Source organism: Eurytemora carolleeae, unplaced genomic scaffold, assembly GCF_000591075.1.
Source record: "Eurytemora carolleeae unplaced genomic scaffold, Eaff_2.0 scaffold1321, whole genome shotgun sequence".
NCBI lineage: Eukaryota > Metazoa > Arthropoda > Copepoda > Calanoida > Temoridae > Eurytemora > Eurytemora carolleeae.
The window spans coordinates 1-12,683 of record NW_019397288.1 but is presented as its reverse complement, the minus strand read 5'-3'; the positions used below and the strand labels follow the sequence as shown (position 1 = coordinate 12,683).

At 32.6% G+C, this 12,683-nt stretch overlaps 1 protein-coding gene across 1 annotated transcript in view; it reads right to left on the bottom strand.

The window, feature by feature from the left end:
• LOC111713285 (thrombospondin type-1 domain-containing protein 7A) overlaps window positions 1–12,130 on the bottom strand; it is a gene marked incomplete at its 5' end in the record, with an annotated part of 72,816 nt that extends 60,686 nt beyond the window's left edge. The window contains 6 exons of the mRNA XM_023488121.1: window positions 244–456; window positions 2,647–2,754; window positions 5,895–5,965; window positions 9,414–9,695; window positions 11,171–11,301; window positions 11,779–12,130. Of these exons, the coding sequence (XP_023343889.1) occupies window positions 244–456; window positions 2,647–2,754; window positions 5,895–5,965; window positions 9,414–9,695; window positions 11,171–11,301; window positions 11,779–12,130 (1,157 nt within the window). The remainder of the gene's footprint in view (window positions 1–243; window positions 457–2,646; window positions 2,755–5,894; window positions 5,966–9,413; window positions 9,696–11,170; window positions 11,302–11,778) is intronic.
• Window positions 12,131–12,683: the final 553 nt, after the last annotated feature.

Below are 12,683 nucleotides of genomic sequence, written 5' to 3'. Positions count from 1 at the left end.
TAATAGAATATTATGAATGGATTAGTATTGACAAACTAAATATTAGAATAATAGCTAGGCAGGATCATCATGAGAGGGGAAAACTATTAATTATAATGATAATGATAATAATACTGATAATGATACGGAATACGGATAAACGGGATAATGATAAAGGCAGCTAATCACTTCATTCCCGGCCTCCAATGCCAAACCTCTAAATGACATAAAATATGCTAATTGTTATATTAGTAAAATTTTTACCTCTCGACCAATGGATGAGTAAACGGTTGATTCTTCGAAGTGCAGAGATGGGGCGGGGCTGGTTTCCCCGCCTCTGTATCCAGGCAGGTTGCATTCCTAATCCTGATCCCTCCACCACACCCCTTCCCCGCCCCCTCCTCTCCTCTACCCTGATCCTCCTCTAGCCCTTCTTCTATCAAACAATCACTCCAGGATCCAACTTTCCAGATAAACCTGAATATATAAACATTTCCAGATAAACTTGAATATAAACATTTCCAGATAAACCTGGATATATAAACATTTCCAGATAAACCCGGATATATAAACATTTCCAGATAAACCTGAATATATAAACATTTCCAGATAAACCTGAATATATAAACATTTCCAGATAAACCTGAATATATAAACATTTCCAGATAAACCCGGATATATAAACATTTCCAGATAAACCTGAATATATAAACATTTCCAGATAAACCCGAATATATAAACATTTCCAGATAAACCTGAATATATAAACATTTCCAGATAAACCCGGATATTTAAACATTTCCAGATAAACCTGGATATAAACATTTCCAGATAAACCCGGATATATAAACATTTCCAGATAAACCTTAATATAAACAGTTCCAGATAAACCTAAATATAAACATTTACAGATAAACCTGAATATATAAACTTTCCAGATAAACTTGAATATAAACATTTACAGATAAACCTAAATATTAACAATATTTGTTTACTTTACACTAATGTACTTTAGTAGAAGAAAACCGTAGATTTGGAAACAACTCAAACTGCAAAGCGCAATTGCTTATATGGTTATAGCTTGCTGTAAGGTATGATGTACAAAATAGCATGACATCGGATAGGCGCATCTGAGAAACTTATTTTTCTTCATCGGCTGGTTATTTTGCTGCTCGCTAATGATTGGTTAAAAAATAACTATCTAAAGAGTGAAAACAAATTGTTAGTTTACATAGACAAATAAAAATACCCTTCCAGCAATGCAGTGCATGCAGTACTGCATTGTACAACAGTTGAATTTTAAACAAATAAAACAAAATTTAGATGGAGTTTTCCCTCAAAAATATTTTGCTATTATAACGTAATAAATAAAGTAAGGCAAACTTTTCACTAGGGGGGGTTAAAAAATAATTCCCCAGTAAAAGTTGCAAATTTTACTTTAAAACTTGATGTGTATAATTAAAAAAGAAATATAATTTCATACATTGAACATCCTGCTTGTTTTTGTCAGATTTAGCTCGTAATTTTCGGGTCATAAACTTTACATCTGTAGTTTTAAAATTCATTTGAAAACAATAGGGGGGACTAGGGGGGACTAGGGGGGAGTTAAGGGAAAATTCAGAACCTATAGGAAGGGCGGCTTGCACAAACACAAGTTTGACCTTAACCTTTTATTCTGATGGTTCACCTCCCCCATTTTTTTCTACACCATCAAGAATCCTAAATCAACACATCCTTTTCATTCCTTCATCCCTCCCCTGCACCGACCTTATTTTCTTTTTAAAAAATTTATTATCTTTATAATGAAGTGAACTCCACAGGAGTCTAACCATATCATTATTGCAGTTAGAAAAAATTTTATTGAATTTATTTATATCACAACAACCAGAACCTAACACAAGGTTGCTATGTAGACTCAGCCCCTCCCCCGTGCATACATTTCAGAGAGGTTTTAGGCCCCATCAGGAAAGAAAAACCTGAAGCCACCCCCTAGACAAATTCTTAAAAGGTTCAAGCAGCTAACACCCAAATACTTAAACAATTAATAATTTATCTGTAACGAAGTCCAGAGAACCAATTAATATAAATTGATTAATTGACCGGTTAGCCCCATACGGATTGAAAAATGTAAACGAAGCAGAACTTTTCCGCATTATGAATCTCGGAGTGAGGCACTTGTTTTGCTATGGTGTATAGGAAGCAAAGCAATTAATAATTTGTGAGTGGAGAAACCGAAACTAATTATTAGACTGTTTAAAAGCATTTGATTTTCGGGAAATTTTAACCAAAAACCTTTTTCCAATGAGATAAATTCGACGCTTAGGCTAATTTCTAACAAACAAATTGTTATCAGAAGAAATACACTAGCACATAGATCCAGCCAGCCTATCTGTTGTGCAAAATACGTGCTGGGTCGACTACACACTGGGTGCACTGGACCAGCCGATACGAGTGAAGGCATATCCAGAACTATTATGCTAGACCAGTAAATCATTGTAATGGTTCGGATCATGCAACGATTGGACCAAATTTGGCTAAAAAAACGTTGTAAGTAAATGCTATAATCTTGTACAGATAAAAAGTCTGTAAATTGGACAGTCCGGTACAAGAAAATACTTGTACCGGTTCGGATCATGCAATTCAATAAAATAGCGCTTTACTTCTTACCTCTCTCTACAGACCACAGTTGAGTTTCCTATTTTCCTTTGAATAAGATGAGGGCAGGGTTTACCGGCTCCGGCCCCAAACCTCAGAAGATCGCGCCTCCTCTCCTCTCTGTATACCAGTCAAACATAGGTTATCAAAAAGAACCGGTTTTTTAAATCAAAAGCTTCTTCGATAAACTAAAAGATTTCTTAAAATGGTGGAATATTGATGAAATCTTAGAGAATTTTTGTTTCTCTCATCATATGCTGATATTATTTTGAAATATAAGGTTCATCTTCATAGATTAAAACAGAAACAATCTCAAGAACTGACGAGGGTCAACCCAGACCGAAATATATTTTCAATAAATGTGGAACTAACAATTACTTTTTTTACTCTACAGAGGTTTGGTCCATAACCATCACTGAATTTCATATCAGAATTAAGTTTTAAAATTGTGGAAAAAATTTGATTTATAAATGGAAAGATGAAAAAAGACCAGTTTTAAAAAGCTGAATCGTCATGGAAAATAAAACAGTTTTTTTTGCTTTTAATCTTATAACTGATATTCATGTGCTCAGATTTGGTTGGAACCCAAGGACGTGTTTATACAAAGATTGATGAATGAGAGACATAATTCAGATCGATTCATCACACACCAGTCAACATTCAAGATAGAAAGTAGATAGATAGATATGTATGTTAATAGATGGATAGATTAGATAGACAGATAGATATAAAGATATATATATATATATAGATAGACTGATAGATAGATACACAAAGATCAAATTCTTTGCATACCTTGCAAAGTTTTGTTTAAATATGAGGAAAAGTGGTAGAAAAGTGGTAAAAAAGTGGTATAAAAGTATGTTTGAGAGTTTAGAGTAATTGGTGGATCAACTATAGTTGAGTGAGAAGTGTAAAACTCTGTGTTCAGACAACAGACTAGATAAAGAAATGTAATACATATCCTTTTTGACCTTGCACATCCACTCAGCTGTAAAGTTAAAAATTCGACTAAACTACAGTCAAAACAAAAATTGTGGTATGAATGTCGTTTTTGTTATTTTTTACTTATAGATGTCACTATGAAAGGATGAATGAATAAATGGGGGAATGATGAATATAAAGCTAGAAGAAGATTTGTGGTCTAATACTAGTATAAAATACATCTAAAATATATCTAGAAAATATCTAGAATATGTCTGGAATATATCTAGAATACATCTAGAATATATCTAGAACATATCTAGAATATATCTAGAATATGTCTAGAATACATCTAGAATATATCTAGAATATATCTAGAATATATCTAGAATATATCTAAAATATATCTATGATATATTTAGAATATTTCTAGCACATATCTAGAATATATCTAGAAAATTTCTAGAACATATCTAGAATATATCTAGTATATATCTAGAATATTTCTAGATTATATCCAGGATATATTTAGAATTTATCTAGAATATATCTAAAATATATCTAGAATATATCTAAAATATATCTAGAATATATCTAGAACATATCTAGAATAAATCTAGAATATATCTAAAATATATCTAGAATATACCTAGAATATATCTAGAATATATCTAAAATATATCTAGAATATAACTAGAATATACCTAGAATATATCGATAATATATTTACTATATATCTAGAATAAATCTAGAATATATTCAGAATATATCTAGAATATATCTAGAATAAGTCTAAAATTTATCTAGAATATATCTAGAATATATCTAGAATATATCTAGAATATACCTAGAATATACCTAGAATATATCTAGAATATATCTAAAATATATCTAGAATATATCTAGAATATATCTAGAATATATCTAGAATATATCTAGAATATATCTAGAATTTACCTAGAATATACCTAGAATATATCTAGAATGCATCTAGAATATACAAAGAATATACCTGGAATATATCTAGAATATATCAAGAGTATATTGAATAAAGAAACAGATATAAAAGAAACTGAGATTACGGGATACAGGGTTTGTCCCCTTGGGAACAAACCTTTTCAGTATACTCTCATCCCCCCCCCTTCTCCTCTTCCTAGTGGTCCCTATCAGACCACAACACCCCCCCCCTTTATCCTCTTCCTAGTGGTCCCTATCAGACCAAAACATTACCCCCTCCTTCTCCTCTTCCAGTGCTCCCTATCAGACCACATCATCCCACCATAGTTCCTATAAACTGCACAACAATCCACGATGTCTTTATTTTTTGGTGGGGATTTATTTTATTAGGTGGGGATAATACCCAAATCAGCGAAAGCTAATCTTACCCTAATTGCTATAATACATACATATTACATATAGTAAACAATATGTAAATACTAAATAGTTGCACATTTTCTGCAACATTATAACTTTTATCTGTATTTTTAGCAATAAACTATATCATATCTTATCTTATTTTTTCAGAGGCTGTCGATTTAAATTTAAGTAAATCTTATTTTTCAAGTACTTAAATGTAACATACCCGATTCACAACAGTACAATTGAGCCTTTTATCGGAATAATAATAAGGAAGATATTGTCGTTTTTTTCTGTATTCTCCAATATTTGTTTATAATAATTTTATTAAACAAGAACCGAGAAACAAATTAAATCCTCCCTTGTGCCCAATTCAACAATTATTTCTTCGTGTACGTGTAATTTTATCCGTTGAACATTTTTGAATTACACCTCCCCCCGGTAAACATTTCATTCTAACCCTTTCTTACCTTATTTAATATTGTGTATTGTTTATTCTTCTACCCTTTCCACTACCCCTTCCCTCTCCTTCCTCCCTAGTCCCTACCTAATATTCCGGAATTCCCCCCAACTCTTAGTTCAGAAACCTAGACTAAATCCTCTTCAACCGTCTATACAGGGAATATCATCCACTTGGATTTAACCACCTTTCCCCCCATATACCATATATATATATATCATTTGTGATTTTGTGAACATTTGCAATCGATTGAATTTGTCACCCTCATTAAGCTACATTATTAATTTAATTGTAAGAGTCATGGTACAGGTATTAGAAAAAATGATCGTTTTATGACAAAGTGTTATGAATTATGGTAATTGACCTTTATGCTTAATAAACCAAGCTTTATGTGCGTATTTGTGCGTACTGCACTGATCTGCAGTACACTGACCGAAGGCATTGAGCGTTTTAGCGAACAGTTTTTAGAATAACTTTGTAATGTTTGATTTTTGAGGTTAAAATAATGTTTGCAACTTCCCTGATTGCATTTCCCTGTTCTAAAGCACAGTCTTTAGGGTCTAGTTGGGTCCAGGCACTCCACTCTCCGACCTTAAAAATAGATAATACCTTTAATTTACTACTTTTTCCTATCCACATAACTAGCTAACTAACCAACCTAACTACTAACCTATTAATTAACTAACTACCTAACCTACCTACCTAACTTTTCATCATATGAATTTACCATACCTTACTACCCATCATATGTATTCATTTACTTGCCTATTACATACTTTCCTACGATTTACTAATTTTAACTTACATATATATATCTACATACCTGGCTGTCTAACAACCTACCTAGCTACTCACCTGAAGCCCACCTACCTGTTAGCTTTCAATCAAACTATCTATATATCTGCCTGCACCTACCCATCTTCCTTTATATTAATCAAAATACATACCTACTTATCTACCTACCTCTATAACTACTTTTTTGTCTGCCTATCCATCTATTTTATCAAAATCTACCAACTTTTCTATCCATCTATCTATCATCTATTTAAAATATACCTACGCATCTATTATCTACATATTCTACTGAAATCTATCTACTTAGCTATCTTTCTATCTAAATTAGATTTAAGATTAATTATGATTTTGAAGTTTTAGATTAAAATATAGAATACAAAACAGTATCATCTAAACACTAAACTTAAACCTTTTCTCCCCCCTCCCCACGTGTTCTAAATAAGGGGGGGGGTCCCATCTAATTTTATACAAAATTCAGTAAATTTCCTAAATTGAAATTGTTCACGGTCCATATAAAAATTCTTTCCAAAAGTTGGTTTTTAAAATTGTAATTTTTTATTTCCCAGAACTTTAATATTTATAGATACGTGAAAACCAGCCCCCCTCCCCCCTAGTAGCAGGGATAGAAAATTAAATATTTATGTTTTCATATCTTTAAACAGGAAAATGTGAAAATACATCAGATCTTTTTGAAAAAAAGGTTAGGTTTGGTTGAGTACGTTATACGTAAAATGTGAAAATACAGCAGATATTTTTGAAAAAAGTTCAGGTTTGGTTGAGTACGTTATACATAAAATGTGAAAATACATCAGATCTTTTTGAAAAAACATATTTTAGGTTTGGTTGAGTACGTTATACATAAAATGTGAAAATACATCAGATATTTTTGAAAAAAAGTTCAGGTTTGGTTGAGTACGTTATACATAAAATGTGAAAATACATCAGATCTTTTTGAAAAAAATTTTTAGGTTTGGTTGAGTACGTTATACATAAAATGTGAAAATACATCAGATATTTTTGAAAAAAAGTTCAGGTTTGGTTGAGTACGTTATACGTAAAATATGAAAATAATCAGATCTTTTTGAAAAAAAAACGTTTAGGTTTGGTTGAGTACGTTATAAGTAAAATGTGAAAATACATCAGATATTTTTGAAAAAAGCGTTTAGGTTTGGTTGAGTACGTTATACGTAAAATGTGAAAATACATACGATCTTTTTGAAAAAAAGTTTAGGTTTGGTTGAGTACGTTATTTGTAAAATGTGAAAATACATCAGATCTTTTTGAAAAAAAGTTTAGAAATAACAACTGGCACTGCTTTTACTACATATCTGTGCAATGTTTCTGTCAATGGTCGGCTCCGTCCAATTTTGCCAGTTAGAAACTGGGTTCCCGAAGCGTCTAATGGGAAATATTTTTATCAAATTCTCTGAGCTGAATAAAAAAATGAAAGCTGTATTTTTTCCGCAAACATTTCCTTTAAAGATTTTAGGATCGTCATGCACAGGGCCCAATCCCGGGGGGATTTTGAAATATATATCCCTGTATCCAGGGGAGGGGTGGGGGGATCTTGAAGGGAAGAGGTGGGGGGATCTTGAAATATATATACCTGTATCCAGGGGAGGGGTGGGGGGATCTTGAAATATATATCCCTGAATCCAGGGAAGGGTGGGGGGATCTTGAAATATATATCCTTGTATCCAAGTTTTAAGGATTAATAAAAACAAGATAAATCTGCAGTCTGACTGAATTCTAAGTTTGGAATAAATTAATCCTTGGAAATCATTTAATCCTATTAGAGCCGGGAGTCTGGCCGGGATATTCTAGAAGAAATAGATTGGGCTAGGAGGGAGGGGTGGGGGGGAAGGTCTTAAAGTTTTGATGTAATTAATATTCTATTTACAGTACTTTTTGAGTTAAATGTTGATTAAATGGTGTTGTCTATATAGTGATGACTACTTGCTATGCTCGGTATTTGATTTAGAAAAGTAAGATTACAAGGCTTCAAGTAAACTTTTATGCACGGCATGTCCGATTAAAACAGATAGAAAAAGTACGAATCAGAGCTGGGAACTTTTGAATGGGAGATATTGGGATTAATGCTTGATCCACTCTTTTACTTAATCTCAAGACTAAATAATGCTTGTTCTCCTTTTATTATTAATCGCAAGATTAATTAACCAATCAAGATTAAGGATATCACAATCTTAAGTTTTCAGCTCTGTTCATATACGTCGTAACTTTATCTTCATGTAAGTTGGTCCACACCGTAAATCCTGTTATATTTTTTTCGTAAAAAAAATAAATATGAAAAACAAAACTTTATCATATAAGATGTACAACAAAACTATAGGATTATACATTTATGGTATCCAATTTATTTGTATATTTGTATTAGGATACGAATGTTAATGTTTGATCCTCTTGGATACAAATGTTAATGATTGATATTATGAATGTGATACAGGTTGGATTTTTGATACAAATTTTAATGGTTGATCCTATTCTGGACACGAATGTTAATGTTTGATCCTATTATGGACACGAATGTTAATGTTTGATCCTATTAGGATACGAATGTTAATGGTTGATCCTATTAGGACACGAATGTTTATGTTTGATACTATTAGGACACGAATGTTAATGTTTGATCCTATTAGGACACGAATGTTAATGTTTGATCCTATTAGGATACGAATGTTAATGACCCTCGCACCACCCAGTTTAATCTTGAATATTTGTGTTTTTATTTCCCAAATTCATTGGTGATAAATATCAAAATATATTCGATGATAGGGGATTATTCAAATTTACAAAATAATTTGAATTTCTAATATGATTGATGACGAATTAGTTTTGTACACCATGCATATATTTACATTAATATTCAGAAATATATGGAAGGAAAGTTCATCGAGATTCTTGGAAAAAGAGAATATTGACGTTTTAAAAAGATAATTGCAAAGAGACTTCCAATTAATTATTACAATAAATGGAGTCGGTACAAAATGTCGATTATCAAAATTTCGACTATCAAAACGTCGATGATACAAAACGTCTACTGCTACAAAACGTCGACTGCTACAAAACGATTATACTCCGATACTAAAAATATGAAGTCCAACAAAAAAATAACATAAATTAAAACTCATTATTTAAAGGGTGAATATTGGTTCCAAAGGTAAGGTTCACTGCATCATGATCTTTAATTTACTGTGTAGTGTGTACAGCTAGTAATGATATTTACCTGGCAGTCCAGATCTACTGTACATGTTTGTTTATTCGCCGGTACAATTGTAGCCCTAGACCCGTCCATACAGTCCTTGAAGGGACTCACTTCTCCACCAGGTCCTCGACACAGGACCTCCCTAGTTCTACTACCCAGAACAGGACCCTGAGATACGACAGAGCTATCTCCGTTCTCTTCGTCCTGGTTCATGTTCAAGTTTATGTTCATACTGTTCATGTTGATGGGCTGATTCTGGTTTATGTTTTGCTGATGGGTTCTTCTTGAGTCTGGATAACTCAACTAAAATGAAAATGTAAACGTTTTGATTCATCAACAATTTATATAAAAAGAATTATTTTAACTTTGCACTGCAGAGTTTTGTTTACATTTCTCCCAGAGCCCAAAACTTAAGACAGGAATCGTTATGAAAACCAGTTTTGGAACCCGGGTTTTACAAATGAGGTTAGGATTTCAATATTTTTGTTATGAAATATTAATTTATTTAGTTTCTTCATATTCTCTATTTTTTAATCTCTTAAATTAAAATCTACACAAATGTTAAGACCCCAAAGAGGAAACTCGGGAGTTTCGTTCAACGACACTATTTTACATTTACATCTTAGAAGCATGCAGTGTGAGCAATTCAACACTTTCGTTCCCCCCCCCTTTCACTCATCATGAAAACCTTAATGCGATGGAAAACAAATTATAAAATAAATATATATAAAATAAGATGAATTTCTTAAAAATCATTTGTTGCATTAAAGGGGGAACTATAGTTCTAAATATGTATTTACTATACAAAAACAAACTTTACTATACTAATCCAAGCTAGATTGCAAAGGAGTTAAAAATACTACTTTAAAGTGTATTGTATCCACTGTAAAACGAAACCCTGACATTTTCATCGTAATATAGATCACTTAAATAAACCATTCAAAATCATAAAAATGTAGGATTTAATTCATCGCGGTGTTCGGCATACTCGTCGAAATCTGATTTAAAAATTCCTATTTGTTTCCAAATCCCAAAAATACTAATTCTTCTTAACTTGTTCTTGAATAATAAAAACCTAAGTAGTTCTCAATTGCTCAGAATTATTAAAATATCTATTAAGGTGTGTGGTGGTAAATGTTAATAAATTATTTTCAAACTTTTCCATGTACGTAGTTTTTAATGTTTAGGAAGCATGTTAGGTATTAATCTACCAACTTTACAATCCTATAAAGGGGGTGTTCCTGAAAACTAAAGAGGAATTTAGAACCAAGATTGAGAGATTTAATCAGCAATATTTCTTTAATTTAAAGTTTGATTGATATAACCATCTTGAAATACACAGTATTTTACATATCACCGCAATACAGTTTAATGTTTAGGAAGCATGCTAGGTATTAATCTACCAACTTTACAATCCTATAAAAGGGAGTGTTCCTGAAAACTAAAGAGGGATTTAGAACCAAGATTGAGAGATTTAATCAGCAATATTTCTTTAATTTAAAGTTTGATTGATATAACCATCTTGAAATACACAGTATTTTAGATATCACCGCAATACAGTTTAATGCTTATTTAAGATACATCGCGAGTAATTCAGTCAAGCTTTAAACACGATTTCTTTTAAACTTCCTTTCAGTTTTTGCGAACAGTCCTTTTAAATATAGATTGACTACACCTAGCAGTAGTCTTTATCTATTCCATTCAAACTCCAAGAAAACCTTTGAACAGTTTTTTTTTTACAAAATGTCGGACAAAATCAAAAAGTTTGGCAATGTTACCTTTGGTGGTGGGAAGACAATGGTGTGATGGTTGGTTGGTCCAGATATTTGAGCTTTAGGTTCAGAATTCCAACTCCATACAGGTCCACCAGGTCCTGCTGGTCCTCCAGGACCTCCTGATCCTCCTGGTCCTAATAGTATTATTATACAAATTCAAAATTCCTAAGAGCCTGAACGGTTTAATTACATCGTTCATTAACGACCAGGTTCATGTTTTCTCTCAGAGTTAATATTTTGTACAATTTCATTTTTGTATATTGTATATACATTATATGTTGCTTGATTGTGTGTTAGTTTTTATCCAATGCACGTCAAAACGGCTGAACCGATCCTATTCAAATATTTTATAGGAACTCTCATGACCCCGGGAAGGTTTAAAAGAAAAGTCAAAATAAAAAAAATTGTCCTCGAAAATTAAGATTTTTCAAAATACACAAAAAAAAGTTTAATCCACAAAATCTTTTGTTGTTATTGATTCATAATTTAAGAGGAGAACATGCCGCAGTTAAGATTTAAAATCAAAGATGGCTTGAAGCCTATTAAGTGAACAAGAATTCTCCTGTCAGCAAAGGAATCTAGCATGTTTTTAAAAAGCTTTCCAACTCTACCTTGAACACTATTCTGAGAATTCCATTGTTTAGGTTGGGACTTGGCATCAAAGGAATTGATAAAGAAAGGAAGATCTTCTGGACTAGGTGGATGTGCTCCAGGTGGGCCAGGATAGAAGACAGGTTCAGCTCCTACAGGAGCAGGATTAGAAGGATTGGAGAAGTATGAATCTTGAACCTGATAATGCTGTTGGTTACTTCTATAAGGTTGGTTTTGGGAGAATGAATTAACATCACGTTTATTTAAATATTTTTGTTGAGGTCGACATTCTGCCCAGGGACCTACATAAACTATAGGTTCCTGCTCGGAATACAGGGGGAGAGCTACAGGCACATCTCGAACCTCTCGATCCTGTAGAAACCAACGTTTGAAACGTTTCATAAAAAAATTCACTAAGACACATATATGAAACTGTGTAATAGGAAGACGAGTGTTGGACTAAAGTGATGATATCAAACAGTCCAGGTTGCTTGTAAAGCTTTATATCAACATCCTAAACATCATATTTTTTTAAATGTACTTTGTACAGGCTAATTAAAAAAAATCTTAGAATATTATGAAACTTATGTTTAATCCGGGTATTTTAGTGATTTAGTTTGTTTGTTTGTTTGTTTGTGATTTAGTTTGTTTGTTTGTCTGTTTGTTTGTTTGTTTGTTTGTTTGTTTGTCTGTTTGTTTGTTTGTTTGGGTGTCTGTTTGGGTGCTCTTATTTGCCCACGGGCTATCAGGACATTTTCGCATACAGCGTAGGGTTACCAGGACCTCTCCGGCTATCAGGACCGGCTGTCAGGACCATCGCGTTCACAGTAGGGTTATCAGGACCAAAAAACGGCTGTCAGGACCTTTTTGTTTCGTGTCAGCGCAATAAACGCAAAGCAAACCAACACATTTATAGGGTTTAGCG